The sequence below is a fragment of the Phyllobates terribilis genome, unplaced genomic scaffold (genome assembly GCF_046119375.1).
Source record: "Phyllobates terribilis strain yellow unplaced genomic scaffold, ASM4611937v1 Scaffold_7__3_contigs__length_470593459, whole genome shotgun sequence".
NCBI lineage: Eukaryota > Metazoa > Chordata > Amphibia > Anura > Dendrobatidae > Phyllobates > Phyllobates terribilis.
In genome coordinates this window covers 300,566,149-300,587,442 of record NW_027362767.1, presented here as the reverse complement: position 1 = coordinate 300,587,442, position 21,294 = coordinate 300,566,149, and the positions used below count along the sequence as shown (strand labels likewise).

Genomic DNA, 21,294 nt, shown 5'->3' with positions numbered 1-21,294 from the left:
CCTAATAGTAGAAGCACAGCACTATATCCTCTGAACACTCTTGTCTGAAATTATTAGTGATGATGTCTGTGGTTAAAACTTGGTTAAACCTTTTTCGAATAGCAGATACTTGGTTTGAGCTGATATACACTAGAGATTTTGGACAGCTGCAAAGGCAGATTTAGATCATTTTCTGCCACCCATCAGCCCTTTTGTAACACTACTAACAATGCTGACTGATGGCAGATATCTGTTGAAAAAGTTGATCCACCGTGTTGGATTATTACAGCCCATGTGAGGTTCATGCCGAACAACAGATCTGCATCCTGGAAGTCCAGATGAGTAGAAATAGGGTAAGGAATAGCAACAAAAAGGGGAAAAGTATCAAAAAGTGTGTATTTAGACCCTTTAAAACATAATTATTTTATTAGAATATATTTAAAATGCACCAAAAAAGCATGTGCACAATGAACCACCACACACTGATTCCTGATGAAATATTCCAATTCAGCCTATAAGGCAGTATATAAGGCAATCAGAACATCTGATAAATAATCATCATGCAACAATGACTGTATGATGATTGGTATTAATGGAGGTGGTATTAATGGAGATAAAGAAAATGAACTCTCAAGTGGTACTGTCCTCAACAAAGCCCCACATTGAACTTCGATAAAACCCTCTGGGGACAGATATTGGGACAATATGAGGTAATCAGAGTGTCACGGTGAATGGATATCAGACAGCAAGAAATGTATGTATTCTATATACACCAGAGTGGGCAATGTATTAGAAAAGATGCATGGTCAATGCTGTAATTAATATAAGAAAGAGAAATAGTCCCAGGGCATATCACAGATATAAGGCCTATGTGTCCCTAGGATACACACTAGGCTATTCCTGCCTAGCAATGGAGGTCGGGACCCAAGATTTACGGGATTTAATGCCCCCACTCCACAGCGGCTCGCCCTCCCTTTCCTTAGTTGTCCCTGTTAGACATCAAACTACAGGTATTTTGGTAGTCTAGACAACATAATTCCTAGTCTAGGAGAGAGATGATGAGCACGCCATTACAATAGAAGAAAGACTTATCGTTTTAGATGTCAGTCATAGTGTTATGATGTCAACACGTTTCTTCATTAGGTGGATCACCAGGAGGCCCAAGTATAGGTAGAGATAGCCAGAGTGATGTGGGGTAGTCATCATAAGCCCATTGTGATAGTCCAGACGAGGCCACAGATCACAGCAGGGATTGATGGGAGAACGTTGTATACTTAGGGTGCAGCCTCGTGATGTGGCCATGGCTCTTCGTGCTTATGGCTGCACAATGTTGTTTCCACCCTGTCTGATATACATAATGTGCAGCCAACTTTAGAAAAGTGGAGAAATTCTACTGTTAAGTGGTGTCACATCAGCTGTCCTTTCCACATAACTTGAGGTGTTTCTAAGTTATCTGGAGTTGACAGCTGATGTGACACCACAGCTGCCTGTCATGTTACAGTTACACCATAGTCAACCAAAGAATCACTGTTGATTACCATTGGCTGTAAACCTTCCTTACATTTTCTGTTCCCACTTATTCATTTTTATTCTATAGGTGCTTCCTTGAGTTTGACCTGCTCCAAAACAATACATCAAAAATTAAGGACCGGATTTGCTCCTCTTTTTGATTAGTTTTTGGCGTTTTTCATTTATTTCTTATTCTTTTTTAAAGTGTTTGATAGATAGATAGATAATACAAAAATTGGAACAGCACCATATATTCAAGATTTCAGTTACAAAGCCACCAAACAAATATCCATTTGTACAAGTATATATTCCAAAAAACTTAGGCTGCCTACCTTTTTTGGAATACATATAGACAGATAGATACATTTATTCGCCATTGTGGGCAAGGTTTGGGGTTTCCAGATGTTTTCAGCTGATTCATAAATTGTAACTTTTAAAAAGTCATAACATTTTTGCTGAAATGTACTCCAGTCTCACCCGGAGTGATTTTACGTACTTCTGAAGTTGGTGCACAAATTTTGTGACATTTTAGCTGAACATGGGACTTTTTACGCTGAAAAGTCACAAAAAAAGATTAAATGAGTTGCCCACTTTCTCTATGTAAGGCCTCATTCAGACGTCTGTGTTCTAGCTGTGTTTTTTTACAGGAACAACACGTATCCATTATCGTCTATGGGTGAAAAACACTGATGACACACTAGTAATAAAAATGCACAAACAGACCGTATACTGATGACACACTGATCCAAAACACTGATGACACCGGTACAATTTTTTCACATACATGTTTAAATACAGAAGTGTGAATGAGGCCTTAGAGCAGGTCTTCACAAACTGAGAAGCCCTTCTTTCCATAAAATGTCTTTTGATGGAAGAGCATGTGAGTAGATCAGTCCAGGAACTAATGAGAAAGGTCTTGGCCCCACTATCAGTATTTGGTCAGTATTCGGTCAGTATTTTTTCTCAGGAGTGGGAGCCAAAACCAGGAGTGGGTGATAAATACAGAATTGGTGACTTGTTTCTATTATACTTTTCCTCTGATTGTTCCTCAACTGATTTTGGCTCCCATTCCTGAGAAAAAATACTGACCGAATACTGATAGTGGGGCCATGACCAAAAAGTGACCCAAACCCCTTTAAAGACAAAAATAAAAGCATTTTTAATCTTGCGCAAAATTCATGAACCACGTGCTCCATTTTAAAGCGTGCTGTGTAAAAAACGCCAAGGAATACCTCAAGACAAAAAAAGAAAAGTGACTTAAAAAACACAAAAATGTTGAATCGGGCCCTAAGTGTGTAAATACAGCCTATAAAAAATGTCAGCTTTCTTTAGTGTATGTTCCAGCTGTTGTTCTTGTAATTTTTGTTTTACAATGGTTCAGCACCTTCAGTGATTTACCCCTTTCCTAGAAATTCATAATTGTGCAAGTTTGGCCCGAGTACACATGGAAATCATTTTAGGAAGGGAGCTGTGGTGCCGTGCAGTGGGAACATCGCTGCCAGTGAAAACACTGCTGTTTACACAGTTGGCTGCGAAATCCCCGGGATTTCCTTGCACTTCTAGTGACAACACCTGGGGTTTAACTCTAGGAGCAAAATCCCATGTGAAGTATTTACTTCTGGAATTAAAATAACAATATTTTCGCCATCCTAGAACTTCTGTTGTTAAAACCCTGCATCAAGAATCAAGAAGCACAAAAGCACTAGAAGAATAGAAAGCCACATTTCCATAGGATCTTGCTGGCATACTCTACAAAGCCTAGGGTCTCTGGAATTCTTACAAGCTGGGGGACACATTTTTGGACATTTGTTTCATACATTTAAAGGGTTTCCATGACATGACCCTACTTAATGTATAGACATTTTGTGGACATATTAGTCATGTTCTGCTGAAGGGGAGAGCGCTCTTCATAGGACGCCCTCCATTAGTTACCGTTGTGTCCAGCACAGCTCACGGCTTTGTATGGTTCCTCAGTGCGAGGTTTCATGAAAAAAAACATGTATTTGTAAAATCAGATGTACATGGAAATACAGCATAGTGCCAATATTTGGCATCTATGCGATATACACCAGACATACAGATATATACAGTAAGCTTATGACGCGCCCCCTGGGCCGCGCATGTGTGGGGATACCCGGAACCGGACCAGTTGCGGAAGCTGGGGGTTGTAGTCCTTGCGTGGCGGGGACCCGGTCCCGTGGCTCAGGGTGGTCAACTCAAATGGCAGTCTACTTATAGGGTTTTGTGATATTAAATGTCCGACTACGCCACCCGTGGATTGCGGTCAGAGTGAACTGCCGCTGCAGGGCAGACCGCTGAGGCTGGTGTTATGGGTGCAGCAGGAAATAGTGTAACTCCCCACGGGAGGAGTATAGCCTCAGGGCAGCAAGTGGAGACGTTGGGGGTGATGGTGAGCGGGAGCAGCAGTAACGACACAGAGTCCTGTAATGCAGTCCAGAGTATTTACTCACAGTTCTTTATCCACGTTACTCCAGCTGGTCATAACGTCCCCCGTCGCACTGTGCTCACCAGGTGAGGGGCTCGGCCAACTCCCAGATAACTTTGGAGCATTTCACAGGGCCCCCGTTACATGTCCTTTCTCTGGCCTGTCATACTCCGCCAGTGACCTCGCTTCTGTCCGGCTGCCTCGGGCCTTCTCTGGTAAACTTTGGCGCCAGTTTCCCTGACCCTATATGGTGCCCTGCTAGCGGGTATAGCGAGGGGCTGCGCCACGTGAAATGTCACAGCCTCCGGTTTCTAGCTGAGGGTAGTTCCCCGCCTCCACTAGTTTCGGGGACCGGTCTCCCCCTTTGGCCTGACCCTTCTACGCAGGTAGATTCGGGCGTGCGGTGGCGACTCGCCGGTCCCCACCCCTGGGGTCTCTTCGTTCCTTGAGCCTCCTCCAGGCCCCGGCCTACTCCCAGGCCTGCCTGCGGAGCAGAGCCCCTGCAGAGCCTCTGCTCCCAGCTACTGAGCTGACTGACTTCTCCCAGAACTAAGATGGTGCCCACCTTTTATACTTCCCTCTAGGTGCACCCAGGAACTGCCCTCTCCCTCCTATGCACTACAGGGTTCCCCCTTCCTCGGTGTTCCCTCCCCCCACTCCAGCCAGGGACAGGGACTGTCGTGCTCTACTTGGAGCATATCGGTCGCCCTGCCCCCCGGAAATGTGGTGTAATGCATGCAGGTATCGGGGTCCTGATCCACACTCCATCCTTACCTGAGAGTGAGATATCACACCTCTGGGTGAGGTGCAATACCTCTGTAGCAACCGAGCCCTCGGGGTGCTACACTTATTTTTTTCCATGTTTTCTATGCATGGTACAAAACTGAAGAGCAGAAGAAACCTGTACAGGAAAGACGAGTTTCCTGCACAGGCTTCTGCTCTTTAATTTCGTACACCCCCATAGCATTATCCTAATTCTACCAAACTTTACAGCTGGCACAATGCAGTCAGGCAGGTAATGTTCTCCTAGCTTTCGACAGCAACCCCAGACTCATCCATCAGAAGTCCACTGAACCAGGGTCCTGTGTTGATGTGCTTTACACCACTCCATCCAATGCTTGGTATCGTGCCTGGTGATGTAAGGCTTGTATGCTGCTGCTCGGCCATAGAAACCCCTGACCTATAGCTACTGGTGTACAGACTCTGCTCTGACATTAATACCAAAAGGAGGTTTGGACTTGCAGTTATTGAGCCAGCAGAGCGATGGTGACATCACCATGCAACTTTATATCTAAGTTACTGTGGTTCCCAGACGGTTTCACTTTTCTATAATATCACTTGCAGTTGATAGTGAAACATTTAAAGGGGAAGACATTTCAATAACTGACTTGTTCCACCGGTGACATTCTAATAGAGTACCACGCTCAACTTCAGTGAGCTCTATAGAACAAGCCATTCTATAAGGAGACTTTGACCGTAACCTAGCTAATGTCACCAAAGAAAGGTCGCTCTGTGCTGCTGCTATGTCACAGTGAGAGGGGCTCAGGGTTCTAGTTGTGGCGAGGGACTGCTGTGTTCCTACACCCTGGCTCCCTGACGTTCGGGGCCTATGGTCCACAAGAGCCAGCAGAGTAGCTTCTCAAAATCTTCCCAAAAGGGAAAGTCAGACGGGGAATAGTACAGAGAAAACAGTACGGGACTCTTAAAACTGCAAGCGTCTCAGAGGCCAAATAGGTCGACTATGGAAAGGATAGCTCAAGACAAATGAACAGTGAATATCAAAATGTGCTGTGCAATGGACTGTGAACCTGGAAAAGTATGTACCCAATACAGCATATGTTCCACCATGTTGAAGTTGGACTGTTATATAAAAAAGAACTTTACTTAACAGAGTGGAAACACCGTATCTGCAAATTGAGATTCTGATTTGGCTTTTATCCTTAGTCATGTGACAAGGCTCGTTAATGGGTTGATATTGACTTGTAGGATTGTTGCTTCCTGTAGGTGGCGCCATAGAGTTCAAGTCCTCTTTCTCGCTGAAGAGACAATTTGCTCTCTATGAAGATGCTGCCAGACCTTATCTCCAGCTGTGGAGGAGGAAGAGGATGCTGCTCAACATAGGATTCTTCTCACTTGTCCTCACTCCTTTCTCCCCATTGTGTATGTGAAGAGCGGCAAGATGGGATATATTCCAACAAGATGGGAGCCAGGAGAGAAGATATTATTACAGTATGGGGGTCATTACTACTATATAGGGACCAGTTGGAAGACATTACCGTATAGGGCCAAAAATGAAAAAAAAAATTGAAAAATATAACGGAAAGATTTTTCACTAAAAAAAAATGCTGCTTTATGCAAAAACATAAGCACACTTTGTATTTAACGCCCCATCCACAACAACCCAAGCTACAAAACGTAACTGTTGTCAATACGATATAGACCATTAAAATATATCTATATTATTAAAAACGTAATTTCATCCTGCAAAGAATGTGGCTCGTCAAATTCAATTTTTTTTTTTCCTATGTGCCATTTACCTTACTCGTTTGAGACTCCTGCTTTAGGCCATGTTCACATGTCCAGTAATCATCCGTTAGAACAGATCCAGCAGCTATCTGTTGGCAAAAAAGCATTGTACAGACAAGTTAAAAAAAACAGACAAAAGTTGTCTTTTATTTGCCAACGAATTGCTGCTGGATCTGTTCTAACGGATGATTACGGGACATGTGAACATAGCTTTAGACTGTCCACCTTTTTCACTAATATTGGCCGATTTGGCTCAGGTGTATGCCAGAATTGTTAGATCTGTGAGCAGCCCAGCGAAAATAGGCAGATTGCAGTAGTTGGAGCACAAAGACTAATCTGGATATTAAAAGAGCGACATTTGAGACTGCAGAGCATAATGCTTATACAGTAATAGTGCTCACATTCACAATGGTGAGCCATCCAGACCAACCCAAAATAGTTCCCTTAGTTTCTGCATAAGCCTCTTAATATGCAAATCCTTTGGCCATGAGCACCTTGGCGGACACCTATTGTTCTGGAGGGCCTAGATAGCATCAAGACAAAAGTCCCCAATTCTCATAGTGTAGAGTAATTAGACCGGAGCTCTTCTTTGGAAGCACCTGGACTGCTAAAGCCAAATGACTTCACCTTTGCCAGAGGGGGGCTGGCTGTGTACACAATGGTCTGATTCTGCCCACAAAGAAGCAATTACAGGAGAACAGTACACAATGACAAGCATTGATTACCAATGTGTAGCTCCTCCTGATGGTCTACAGATAGTGGAAAACTTGCACTAGTCACAAATACAACTTCTTTTGTCCGCGGTACCAAATAATAAGGATAGACAATTGATAACAGTATAGCTGTTTAATTTCACTGTAAAAAATAAAGTGCAATTAAGGCTCGGTTCATATACAGCGCTCTCCGCTAAGCGCCATGTCGAAATCCCCAAAAAGAATTCCGATGGGAACCCAGACGGTGCCAAGTGTTTGAATGAGACTGCACAAGCCACTGTGGACACTGTCTGGCCTCCGTCAGAGTTATTGTGAATGTCTGAAAAATACAAATACTGCCAGGACGGAGGTCAATGTCCACAGTTTCATTGAAGTAAATGGCTCCAACTGGGTTCCCAGCAGAAGGTTTTATTTTTTTGGGGGGGTAAATTGGGATTTCAACAGACTAAATGGTCTGTCGAAACTGCCCTCGACTAAATGGTATATTCATTCATAACAAGGCCAGGTCTGAATCACATAGATGTCCACAAACCCCAGTTATGGAAATAGGAAAAGTTGTAAAACACCTTTTGTAGAGGTACAGGTCCTTACCCCACTCCTATTTTTGGGAGTATACTCCCCATGTGACAAAACACGTGCAAAACCTGCATCAAATCTGCACTGTGGGAACAAGGCCTATGTAAACCTCCAAGTATAAAGAAGCTGACATGATGAATTACTAAACATTAAAATGTTAAAAAGATGGTGCGGTTTTTATGTACATAAAATACAATTTACAATCATAAAAAACATTCTAAACGAAAAAAAAAAAAAAGGAATGACTGATAAATATAGGTTATATTTGTTCTTCTTTACATGATTTGCGCCAAGACTTTGTAGGCTGTAGGGTTGGAGGCCTCAGCCTTTAGGCAAGAGAGTCATTTGTTAAAAACATTTATACCAGCCAAAAATTTTTTACAGAACATGTGGCATTTACATATTCTGCATTAGCCATTTTCATAAAGCCATTTCTTCCCCCAAACACCACCAGGCCATGTTACTGTCCTTGGAGGCCATTGTCCATTTTGGTAAATCATAAAAGCTCCTTGGTGGGCTCAACATTTAGAAGGAGAGTCATCTGGCACAACGGGGTCAATATGCTGGGTCACTGGGAGGTAGTTTGTAGATTGTGGGTAACAGCTCCTGGCGTCAATGTAAGAAGCTGGTGCCATTAATATGGCGTGCTCTCCTGGCACAGCATAGTTAATGAACGGTGGCTGTAAGAAAGGAGTGGCAGAGGGAGCGGCATGCATAAACTGTGCATTTGGCGGACAGGACATGATAGGAAAACCTTGTGGCATGTTCATATACAAGTTAATATTTTCAGCTCCCAGAGCACATAGGTTTTGTGGGCGAGCACCTAGGGATCCACGGGGGGCAGAGTTGGAGCTGGAACTGGAGTGCCTCGAGACATCAGTAGATGGATCTGTATCCAACAGCCGGCTCTGTTGTGCAGGACCATTGATCTGGGTTTCTTCCTCAGGTCGAAGACATTTGCAGCAACATACTCCTACAAGAGCACCCACGATGACAAAGCTCACAAATACGGTGCCAACCAGGAGAAAAGGCAGGTACGTGGGCACTGAAAGAAAAGATTAAGGCGTTGGGTTAGACTTTACTGTAAAATAGATAATAAAAATCTCACAATTACAAATTCCATTAAAAACCTAAAATAAAATGACATGTCAGAAACCGAACATGTATACCAAAAAGGTCTGGACTCAACGTATTTGTGCCATATGGTTTCAATGGTTGCCCACTGAGTCCCAATCTTTGCTGTATTCTCTAGCATTGGGAAAACAAAATGCATCTACACGGATCCTACAAGGATTCTTTTGGCATATGTCAGACCCATATGGACAAGTTGACCTGATACATCAGGTTTTCCAGCATATAAAAGCAAACAACCATTATAGGATCTAAGAGTGCATAAAAATGGCACTGTGTGAACCTGCGGTAAGGCAATCATGCCATCTCTCCATATAAATATTATCCTTATATCCCACAACAGTTCAAATATTTATCACAAACTGAAATAAGTCTAAAAAAAAAAAAAAAAAAAAAGTTAAATATTTCAGTACCGTACACAAAGACCACAGTCCATACAGCATCATTAGTCCAATGCTTGTGGTATAAACGGAGCATGAATTGGTCAATCTGGCGCGGACCTTACAACACACAATTTATTTTCCCTTTCTCCCCTTGGAGGTTAGTTCAGTTGTTAATGGGCCACATATCACAGAATATCTGAAATGACTGGAATAGACAGATATGATGCAAACATTTCAGAGACTGCACCATTGATGTGAATATGGCTTGCGGAAATCTGTATTCCTACCGAACAACAAGATTTAGATAAATGGAACTGATTTTCAGAAGCAAAATTTTCTGCAACAAATCTGCCATGTGCGAAGAGTTTCTACTGAGAGAAAAATAAAGGAAAAACAAGTTGGTGCCCTGCTAGAGCTGGCCATTTTACCATCGTACACATATCTGCACACTCTACCGGCATTGCATCTATAGCACAATCTGGGACTCACCTGCAGCTGGGATCTCGATGGCTGGCACTCCTTCCTTGAACATGTCTTCATGCTCCTCACTAGGGCACAGACCCTGGTCCAGTCTGGACTCACTGGCAGTGCAGCAGTACCGTAGATTACAGGCTCCACAGCAGTAGGTAGCTTCTACATGGTCATATCGTTCTGGGCACTGGAACCCTGGGTGCCAACTTCCATAGTTGTCTGTCCATCCATGGCAGTACTCTCCAAACTGTGCCCAAGAAGCACTTACATGCAGCAACAAGAGGATAAACAAAGGGCACATGGTGCAAGCTGAAGAGTAATTGCTGAGTGCTGTAGGGGGTAGATGAGTTTTATCAGCTGCTGTTATAACCCGCCTTCCCTGGAAGGGAGTGTCAGTCACCTCAGCCCCAGACACTCCACCCTACCCCCCAGTGCCACTCATCATAAAGACATCAGCTCACAGAGCTGCCATGGGGAGACGTGCATTGTACTTTACAACTGTAGACTTGTAGAGCTGTGCAAGATCCAATATTGATGGTAATCTGCTCAGAATTTGCCCTATTTTTAGGACGGTCCATGAAGTTCCAGATGGATGGAAAGCCTGAATTCAATACGGATTTCCACGAATAAGGTCGTGTGGCCAAAGATCGCATTATGCTGCTGCTACACCGCAGCGTATAACACGTAGACGGGGTGTCATTGCAATACACAGTGTACTGCGACATCAACACACAAGTTCCAAAAAATGCATCTGGTTCCAACTTTATGAGACTCTTCGCGGTACCTCGTTGGTTCACAATTCAGCCCTATTTACTTCCATTACGCTGTGATGTAGTCTTGGCACACAGCGATCTTTGGCCTCCAACCTGTGTCACATCCAAAGTTGCTTTCTAGCCCCAGTCTTACGGCAGGTGCAGACGGCTACAGATTTCCTCATCCGGAAGAATCGGGCCGATTATGGAAATCACCCTCTGTGCAGCGCAGGCCGATGTTTTCCATGAATTCTGACTTGCATAGCTGAGTGCGATCCGAATATCAGATCAAACTGGGACATACAGCGTTTCTTTCCTTGGACAGTCTCTGCCAAAAGAAAAAATCGGACATGTGCACTGCCCCATAGACTAACATTGGTCCGAGTGTGATCCAATGCTTTGTACAACAGTCATTAAACACTTCACTTATTAATTCATATTAATGACAGGTAACAAACCTAAATTTCTGCACACAAATGAAGGCTAAGGTGACGCTGGTGGTGCTGTAGCAAGTCTATGACCAGTTGCTTCACATTTGCCTGACTTGCTGTTGCACCCCAGATTTAGGCTATGTGCCCACGTTGCGGAAATGAAGCAGAAAATGTCCGCTTCATTTCTGCATGTCCTCTCCCAGAAAAACGCATGCGGAATTGCCTTGTGTTTTTTATTGCATTGGAAAGGCAATTCCGCATGCGGAAACGCAAAATTAATTAACATGCTGCGGATTTTTGTGCGCATCAAAAACGCTGCGGAAAAATCCGCAGCATGGGCATAGAACTTGCGGAAACTCATTGGGGACCATGGGGTGCGGATTACCAAGCGTTTTACAAGCGTTTCCGCTGCGGAAATTCCGCATCAAATACGCTTGTAAAACACTACGTGGGCACATACCCCTAGAGCTGTGATTTGGCTGTTCTGCACAGACTGGTCGCATGCAAGTCACTAGTCTGTCTTTGGTGCTTGGCCGGGGTCCCACTAGCGTATAGCATCCGATACGATATGCTAATGACACTCGGCTCCTGCTCTGCTGCGAGTGTGAGCCGAGTGTCAGTGCTCCGATCTTATCGCACAGAGAGGATCGGAGCACAGATGCGGAGGAGACAGAGAAAGCAATTTCTCCATCTCCTCTGTTGCCAGCGTCAGAAGGAATCGTACTGCACTCAGGTGATATCCGAATGCAGTGTGATGTTTCACACGCACCCATAGACTTATATAGGTGCGTGCAATCCGAATACAGCATGCAATCGCAGCATGCTGCGATTTTTTTTTCAGTCCAATCGCGATCCGATCGGAGCTGAAAAAAAACACGCCACTGAGCACACCATCATAGGATTAAATTGATACGAATGCAATCCGATTCTTTATCGGGTTGCATTCATCTGATTTAATCGCAAGTGAGAGCGAGCCTTTTCATTCATGTTGATCAGATTCCCATACAATTCACGTCCATGTTTAAACACGTACATAAAAAAACGGTATTATCAGTGTTTTGCGTCAGTGTGTCCGTTTTTACCATCAGTGTCATCAGCTTTTTCATGGATGGATAAAGAAATGAATAAATTACTAAGCTTCTCCTATACTTTGCAATGTTAAACATGGCAGCACATAGATGCCATCCGTGTGCTGTAAGTGTTTTTCATGGAACCATAGACTTGTATTGAATCTTGTCATCCATGCTTCCAGAAAAAAGGACGTCTCCATGTTTGTCATGGACACATGATCTGTGAAAAAACACGGACATGTGATGAGCACCACAGATTATAATGGGTACGTGCCCTATCCGTGAAAAAAATGGATATAACACATACATGCAACATGGATGTCTGAATAAGGCCTAATGGCTGAGTCTGATCCACAAAATGGATGAGAATAGAATGTGCTCCCGGTCTCATGGCCTCATTACAATGAATGTAACTTTTCACATACCCTTTTTTTTTGGTGAGCAATTGTCCCAAAAAAGAAAAAATTGAGACGTTCTACATTGATCCGTGGTGTAGACTAAACTGGCCAATGAAAATCAATGGCCCTGTGAGAAAAAGGAAAGTACACGGATGTCATCCAAGAGCTGAGTAGGTGAACCTAGGGGCCCCTTACATATTAGACTAAACTCGGCTGAACCCACAAATATCAGTTCACGTGACCGTCTAATGTGTATGGGGGCACCAGCCGAATAATGGCGTGGAGAGACGTTGCTCATGCATGTCTGATTTCAGACTGCCGATCGCATTGTTCTCCCTGAGATAAGCCACCAACATGTCAGCATGCGGATTTCTCATAGAGAGCACAAGATCGCACGACCGAGCAAGCGCTCCTGTGTATGGGAGAGTTAGCTGAGATGGCCAAATGATCGGCCAAAGCATCGTTCGGCCATCGACCATCTGTAAGAGGGAAGACCGGGGTGTAAGTACTTTCAGAACAAGGGACCCGGAACTGCCGGGGCCGTACCTCTGGTTGCAGGGGGAAGACAGACTTCCAGCACAGGAGTCAGGTGACTGGGAAGCTGGGGGCGTGTCCAGAGTGAGAGCTGTGAGGTCAGGTGACCGGAAAACTGGTGGCATGGCTAGAGAGAGGGAGAGACGAGGACTTTTGAATGGGAAAGCGAGAGCAGAGTCCCGCTCAGGAGAGCAGTGTGAGAGGGTCCAGGCTCCTGGCTCTAGTACTGGGAGCAAGAGCCGAGTGCACTGGACCGGAGGAGTCAAGCCGACTAGAGAAGAGACGCAGGGTCTGTGGAGCCGAGCATGTGAGGTGCTGTGTTATGGACTAGGGGCTCAACGGGTAAAACCGGAGACCGCCTGCTGCCGCCAGAAGACGGAGCATTGTTTGGGCGGGGAAGCCTGAAGAAATCAACACCGGCATCAGCTGGCAACTGCCTTGTGGAGGAAAAGAGTCAGCAAACTGTAAAAAACTGTCGTTTACAACCGGTTTGACTCTGCTATATCTAGTTAAACTTTGAACTGTCAGTTAAAGACTTTTACCTGCTACTTCCCTTGTTTTCCCCCATATTTTCCCCTGTTACTCCCTGCGTGGAGATTGACCCTGTTATTATAAACTTCCCCTGTTTATTAACCCTGTATTGGCTGCTCTGTGTTTCTGTGTCGCTGCCTCTAAAGTACCCGTGTTACACATGTAATGTGTATGGCCAACCCAATAATTGAAGAAACTTACACACAGACCAAGAATGGATCCAGTACACTGAAAAAATCAGGGGCTGTTTTTCACATATGAGAGAAAAAACAAATGATATGTGAGACCGGCCTAAGGTGCAGCTTACAACTTGTGACTATTGAAAATCATCAGATGCAATGTTGCAGCACGACACTGTGAGCTACATGTCGCGTGATGAGATACCATGTAGCCTGAGCCTAACCTACAAGAAAGGGGGATATGGACCATATGCAGAGTGCATAAAAATACTGAAAACTTGACTGAAAATTCATTTTGTACATAGGAATTTCAAGGTACCCATATACAGGAGATGGTTGTTGGTCTGACAATGATTCAGCCAATCCGACAACCAACTCGGCTGGTGCTCCCATACGAAGGAGTATTTGTTCACCAAGTACTCTAGAGTTCTTTAAGAGAAAGCTGTCGACTGACAGCAGCTTATCATTGCCAGTCCAAAAGTGGATATACACAATGTACATTGTTATATGTATGCCGCTACGTTTAGATAGGGACTATACAGGTTTCATGAATTCTTGGAATCCTGGGGGAACTGTTACTCAGAGAGACCTTTGATTGCAGCTTTCTCAGTCATAAGATGTATTGACTTTCTGGCACAGACTCACTTGACAGAGTCTGGAACAGTTCAACAATGGTATTTAATGCAGATGCAGGGCCAGTACAAAACATCAGTCTTTTAAAGCAACAGGATTTCCATGAACAACAACAGGCTTTTCCTTCACAAAGGCACAATAGTACACAGCATTCTTTATCCTGCAGTGAGATGGAGGGGGAGTTTTGTGAGGGAGTTGATTCCTGTGAGACAATTCCTCCCAGCTCTTATCTTCCTGTCAGATGATTGGATTCCTCAACTAGTGGTACATGGTCTCTGACCTTAGCCCAGCTTTACCCTCTACTTGGATCTTGTTCACTACAGTTCACTTGCCTGGATTTCTGTGAGATACAGATAACACACAACTGATTATTTCGGCTGCTCCTAAACAATAAACAACTTCCCGACAATCCCCCAGGGGCTCTGATAACCACTCCCTGTCTCCTGTGACTGTGTTAACCCCTCTAGTTGCTGGATGCTTCTGAAGCAAACCACTTCCTGTCTCCTGTGATTGTGTCAACTCACCTAGTTGCTGGATGCTTTTGAAGCAACATCAATACTTCTACCTGTCAGAACATCTCCTTCAACAATCAGTTGTTCAGTGTACCTATACAATTTAGAGTGTCCGCTGGACCCATCAATATCGTTTAGCCGAAAGCCATCTAGGCCATCTCACCGATACACAGGAGCACTCTAGTGTTCTCTATGAAAAATCAGCAAACAGCCAAGTCTGCCAGCAGCTTATCTCTGGAGAATAAAACAATGTCAATCTGAAATTGTGACATGTCCAATCAACATGTTCCCTGACAATCAGTTATCTGGGGTCTGCATTCACAGAGTGTTAGCCGAATCTGATGTCGATATCAACGTGTGCGGGTGACATTATTCTATGTATATGGGGGGTTTTAGACTTGTCTCAGTGATTCAACATTACTCAAATAAAAGCATAAAAAAATTGCATGCACGTAAAATACATAATGCCAGACATCACATTATATAAAAAATACCTGAATATTCACCCCATATTATTTTATACATTGATGCCTGGCACTATGTACTCTACTTGCACACAGCTTTTTTCGGCGTTATGCGTTTATTCGGTAGTGTACATGACTCACTGCCACAAGTGTTATTTACTACCTCAGTTTTAAAATAAGTTTTTCCTCTTTTTCATTTGCACCCTGCGTATTGGCATACATTAATCATCTTGATGGCATGAATCAAATAACTTCTTGTAAGGGCTCATTCAGACGTCTGATTTTTCACATACGAGAATATCGGACCAATTATTCTGATCAGACTCTGATCTGAGTTTGACCAGAGTGTGGTACGAGTGTTCTCGTACGTGAGAAATTAAAAAAAAAATTCTCTACCTTCTCTCTTTTGGCAGGCCGTGAAAATCGGACCACACTCGTATGTCATCCGAGTGCAGTCTGATTTTTTTCACGGACCCATTGACATGCAGTGCCGATTTTGATCCAACCCTCGGATCAAAATAAGACATGTCTCCGATATTTGCCGTGAGCCACTCGGTCTGAGAAAATAAAATCTGACATGAATATGGTCTCATAGAATATCATGGGTACAAGTGCTGTCTGTGAAAAACACAGATAGCACTCGGACGCAAAAATCGGTTGTCAGAATGAGTCCTTAATAAAAGCCCTCATCATTTGCTTGTCTCCTCAGTCATGGAGTACACCTTACCAGCACCATGTGCATTATCATCACACTGAATCAATTAACTTGTTTCCAGACATAATAGAATGATTTATGCAGAGCTGATTACTGCTCTGTAGCGCCCACTTTTGTCTGACACACTGTAAACAAGAATGACTGGCGGCACCTCCGACTCTGATGATATCATCACCACGCATGACTAACTACACTGCTCAAAAAAATAAAGGGAACACTTAAACAACAGAATATAACTCCAAGTAAATCAAACTTCTGTGAAATCAAACTGTCCACTTAGGAAGCAACACTGATTGACAATCAATTTCACATGTTGTTGTGCAAATGGAATAGACAATAGATGGAAATTATTGGCAATTGTCAAGACACCCTCAATAAAGGAGTGGTTCTGCAGGTGGGGACCACACACCACATCTCAGTACCAATGCTTTCTGGCTGATGTTTTGGTCACTTTTGAATGTTGGTTGTGCTTTCACACTTGTGGTAGCATGAGACGGACTCTACAACCCACAGAAGTTGCTCAGGTAATGCAGCTCATCCAGGATGGCACATCAATGCGAGCTGTGGTAAGAAGGTTTGCTGTGTCTGTCAGCGTAGTGTCCAGAGGCTGGAGGCGCTACCAGGAGACAGGCCAGTACACCAGGAGACGTGGAGGGGGCCGTAGGAGGGCAACAACCCGGCAGCAGGAACGCTACCTCCGCCTTTGTGCAAGGAGGAACAGGAGGAGCACTGCCAGAACCTTGCAAAATGACCTCCAGCAGGCCACAAATGTGCATGTGTCTGCACAAACAGTTAGAAACCGACTCCATGAGGGTGGTATGAGGGCCCGACGTCCACAGATGGGGGTTGTGCTCACAGCCCAACACCCTGCAGGATGCTTGGCATTTGCCACAGAACACCAGGATTGGCAAAGTCGCCACTGGCGCCCTGTGCTCTTCACAGATGAAAGCAGGTTCACACTGAGCACATGTGACAGACGTGACAGAGTCTGGAGATGCCATGGAGAGCGATCTGCTGCCTGCAACATCCTTCAGCATGACCGGCTTGGCAGTGGGTCAGTAATGGTGTGGGGTGGCATTTCTTTGGAGGGCCACACAGCCCTCCATGTGCTGGCCAGAGGTAGCCTGACTGCCATTAGGTACCGAGATGAGATCCTCAGACCCCTTGTGAGACCATATGCTGGTGCGGTTGGCCCTGGGTTCCTCCTAATGCAGGACAATGCCAGACCTCATGTGGCTGGAGTGTGTCAGCAGTTCCTGCAAGATGAAGGCATTGAAGCTATGGACTAGCCCGCCTGTTCCCCAGACCTGAATCCGATTGAGCACATCTGGGACATCATGTCTCGCTCCATCCACCAACGTCACTGTTACGGGTCCGGGTGGTGGAACCTCTGTCCTGTGGTGCAAGGAGGGACCCAGAGGGGCGTGACTAAGTATCAACTCAGACCGACCCTGGTCGTACGGCGGCTAACGACTCCGTGACCAGGGAGGGACCGAGCCGACGGACCAGGTGCTACTCTGGGGACGATCTTGTAAGAGAGCAGGTGGCTTCCACAGGTCAGATGACTGGGACTGACCGGTATAGCGGGTAGGCACGACAAGCAGGTAGAAGTCTCTGGGTTAGCAGACGGGTGGTCACGGCAAGTGACAGCAGGAGCCTCCAGGTAGTCTATCAGGTGGTCACGGCAAGTGACGGCCAAGCAGGCAGGAGTCTCTAGGTTTAGCCGACGGGTGGTCACGGCACGTGATGGCAGAGCAGGCTGAAGTCTCAGGGTTAGCAGACGGGTGGTCACGGCAAGTGACAGCAGGAGCCTCCAGGTAGGCTAGCTGGTAACAGGCAGGTAACAGGCGAGTGCTCCCAGGTGAGCAGGCTAGCAGGCACGGCAGGTAGCAGGCAGGTAACTGGCAGGTGCTTCCTGGTAAGCAGGCGGGCTTGCCCATAGACAGACTGGCGAATAGAGCGGAAGGCTGACTGTCGGACTGGAGAGTAGTCAGGCTGGCGGACTGGAACAGTAGTCAGGCTGGCAACGGGACCTGAGGGCTGAAGCAGAGGTAATATACTGTGCAACAACTTTTGCTCGGGCACCTCCATTTTGGAGGAGGTGCCTTATATATGGGAGGTCCTCCAGCAATTGGCCGGGGACTCCTTAGGACGACGCGCGCAGCCCCTTTAAGAGAGAGGGAGCGCGCGCGCCCTAAGCACAGTGCCCGGGAAGCTGCGCGCGCCGACAGCAGCAGGTAGAGGAGCGCGGGAGGACGCAGCGCGGGGAGCGGGGAGGTGAGGGGGACGGCGTCTCTGCCTGGCAGGGGGCAGAGACGCCGATGCTACAGTCACGTTGCACCACAGACTGTCAAGGAGTTGGCGGATGCTTTAATCCAGGTCTGGGAGGAGATCCCACAGGAGACCATCCGCAACCTCATCAGGAGCATGCCCAGGCGTTGTAGGGAGGTCATACAGGCACGTGGAGGCCACACACAATACTGAGCCTCATTTTGACTTGTTTTAAGGACATTACATCAAAGTTGGATCAGCCTATAGTGTGTTTTTCCACTTTAATTTAGGGGGTCACTTCAAATCCAGGCCTCCATTGGTTAATAAATTTGATTTCCATTGATGATTTTTGTGTGATTTTGTTGTCAGCACATTCAACTTTGTACAGAACAAAGTATTCAATGAGAATATTTCATTCATTCCGATCTAGGATGTGTTATTTGAGTGTTCCCTTCTTTTTTGAGCAGTGTATATTATACTAACAGGGACTGCATCAACTGGCGATTTTAGACAGAAAGTGATATTTACATACAGTATAGAAAATAGTAAGCGTCCTACTGTAAAAAGTGCAAAAAGATTCTATGCCACCAAACACATGACCACAACATTTTGACCTATAAAAGGACTTTATTATGCATATTTATACACGTCACAAAAGTGAGTTCATATACAGTACAGACCAAAAGTTTGGACACACCTTCTCATTTAAAGATTTTTCTGTATTTTCATGACTATGAAAATTGTACAGTCACACTGAAGGCATCAAAACTATGAATTAACATATGTGGAATTATATACTTAACAAAAAAGTGTGAAACATCTGAAAATATGTCTTATATTCTAGGTTCTTCAAAGTCGCCACCTTTTGCTTTGATGACTGCTTTGCACACTCTTGGCATTCTCTTGATGAGCTTCAAGAGGTAGTCACCGGAAATGGTTTTCACTTCACAGGTGTGCCCTGTCAGGTTTAATAAGTGCGATTTCTTGCCTTATAAATGGGGTTGGGACCATCATTTGTGTTGTGCAGAAGTCTGGTGGATATGACGCGCCCCTGGGCCGGTGTCGCGCAGCGTTGCGCACGCGGGAGCCTACCCGGAGCCGGATCTGTTGGGGGTAGTAGTCTCATGGCGGTGACCCGGTCCGTGCCCAGGGAGTCAGACTAAGTGGCGGTATATTAGCAGTAGATGTTGGATGACTGTCGACTACGCCACCCGTTGATTTGCGGTCGCAAGGCCGCCGCTGCAGAACAGTCCGCTGAGGCCGGTGGTATGTGTGCAGCAATGGTGGTATAACCCCCAACGGGAGAGGTATGGCCTCAGGGCAGCTTGTGCGGATGATGGGGGTGATGGTGGTACACGAGCGCAGCAAAGACAACTCGGAGTCCTGATGGTGCAGTTCAGGGTCTTTACTCACGGTTACTCGGTTACTGCTCCAGGCCACCGCTGCAGAGGTGGCCGCCTGTGTCGCGCTGTGCTCACCAGGTGAGGGGCTCGGTTAACTCCCAGGTCTTTCTGGAGTGCTTTGCAGGACCCCCTTTATGTCTCCTGTCTCTGGTCTTCAACCCCACTAGTGACCACGCTTATGTCCAGCTGCCTCGGACCTTCTTGGTGGGCAAACGTTGGCCTGCGTTTCCCAGGTCCTATGTGGTGCCTTTCTAGCGGGTGTGGTGAGGGGCTGCTCCACATGTAATGTCGCAGCCTCCGGTTCTTAGTTGAGGGTAGTTTCTCTCCTCCACTAATTTGGGATCCGGTTCCCATCTTCTTGACCTGACCCCCCTACTCGGGTAGCGGCGGGCGTGTGGTGGCTACCAGCCGGTCCACACCCCTGGGGTCCCCTCTGTCCTTCTTGGAGCCCAGTCTGCTCCTCTTCCTCCTTCTTCCCTCCTCCAGGTTCAGGCCTCCTGACAGGGCCTGCCTGTGGAGCAGAGCCCATAAAGCAGCTCTGCTCCCTGTCTTCTCCTCTCTGAACTCTCTCCCTTTCCAAGATGGTGCCCCCCTCTTATACTCCTGTACAGAGTGCACCCAGGATCTACTTCCCCTACGCACACACTACCGGGTTCCCTTCTCTAAGTGTTCCCTCCCCCCACTCCAGCCAGGGACATGCTCACTCGTGCCTGCATAACTAATGGGAGCACCGTCGAGCTGTCCCCCGGAAATGTGGTGTAGTGCATGTGGGTATTAGGGTCCTGAGCCACACTCCATCCTTACCTGGAAGTGAGATATCGCACATCTGGGTGAGATGCAATACCTCTGTAGCAACCGAACCCTCGGGGTGCTACAGATACACAGCTGATAGTTCTACTGAATAGACTGTTAGAATTTGTATTATGGCAAGAAAAAAGCAGCTAAGTAACAGTGTCACCAGCAAAGCACCCCCACACCATCACACCTCCTCCTCTGTAACATACCTGGTGGTGGGCTTGCATGGTGTACCATCTCTCACTATGCAAGATCGCAAACTTGATCTTCAGTCCAGTCTGCTAGCCTGGCTTCTATTCATGCTGTCTGTTTGTCTCTGTTCTGACTGCTTAGGGTGGCGGCCCGGTTACTTCCTGTTTCTTGTAGCTGCTGTGGGCACACCCCTAATGCGTCCTCAGCCTATTGCTGTCACTGGATATTTAAACCAGCTCCACCTTGAAGCTGGTGCCTGAGCAATTATTATCTTCAGAGGGCATCTTGCCTCTGATGTGCCAGGTCCTGTTCTGTTTTTCTTGCCTGTCCGCCTTCCTGTAGGCTGTATTCCCAGGCCTGTCTGAACACGCTCCTAGCCTGTTCGTCCTGCCTTCTGGGGGCCGCATACCCAGACCTGTTATCTGTGTCTTCTAGCCTGTTTGTCCGCCATTCTGGGGGCCGCATACCCAGACTCACTCCTGTATCTCGCTGCAGTGTCAGTTCCTGTCTTAACACTCAGTTCCTGTCTGAACACTCTCCTAGCCAGTTACCTGTTTTTCTTTATGTCTGTACCTTTCCTTTTTCTGCAGAGTCTGAACCTGCACCTAACTCCTACTCGTTGTCGCTGTTCTTCCGTTTGTGAGTTTGGAGTCCACTCGCTACTTCTTTGCAAGTACCTT

General features: G+C 46.0%; 1 protein-coding gene across 1 annotated transcript; it reads right to left on the bottom strand.

Moving 5' to 3' along the window:
• Positions 1–8,167: 8,167 nt before the first annotated feature.
• LOC141153194 (protein shisa-1-like) lies at positions 8,168–10,053 on the bottom strand. Its single transcript, XM_073637896.1, has 2 exons — positions 9,753–10,053; positions 8,168–8,794 (listed from the first exon to the last, which is right to left on the bottom strand). Exons 1-2 carry the CDS (start codon positions 10,033–10,035, stop codon positions 8,268–8,270), a joined length of 810 nt encoding a protein of 269 aa, XP_073493997.1. The 5' UTR covers positions 10,036–10,053; the 3' UTR covers positions 8,168–8,267.
• Between the last annotated feature and the right edge of the window lie 11,241 nt (positions 10,054–21,294).

Excerpts from the sequence above, each read along its gene's own strand:
- LOC141153194 (XM_073637896.1), bottom strand. The coding sequence starts at position 10,035 with ATGTGCCCTTTGTTTATCCTCTTGTTGCTGCATGTAAGTGCTTCTTGG. Across the intron at positions 8,795-9,752 it reads CATCGAGATCCCAGCTGCAG|TGCCCACGTACCTGCCTTTT; the intron begins GTGAGTCCCAGA and ends CTTTTCTTTCAG.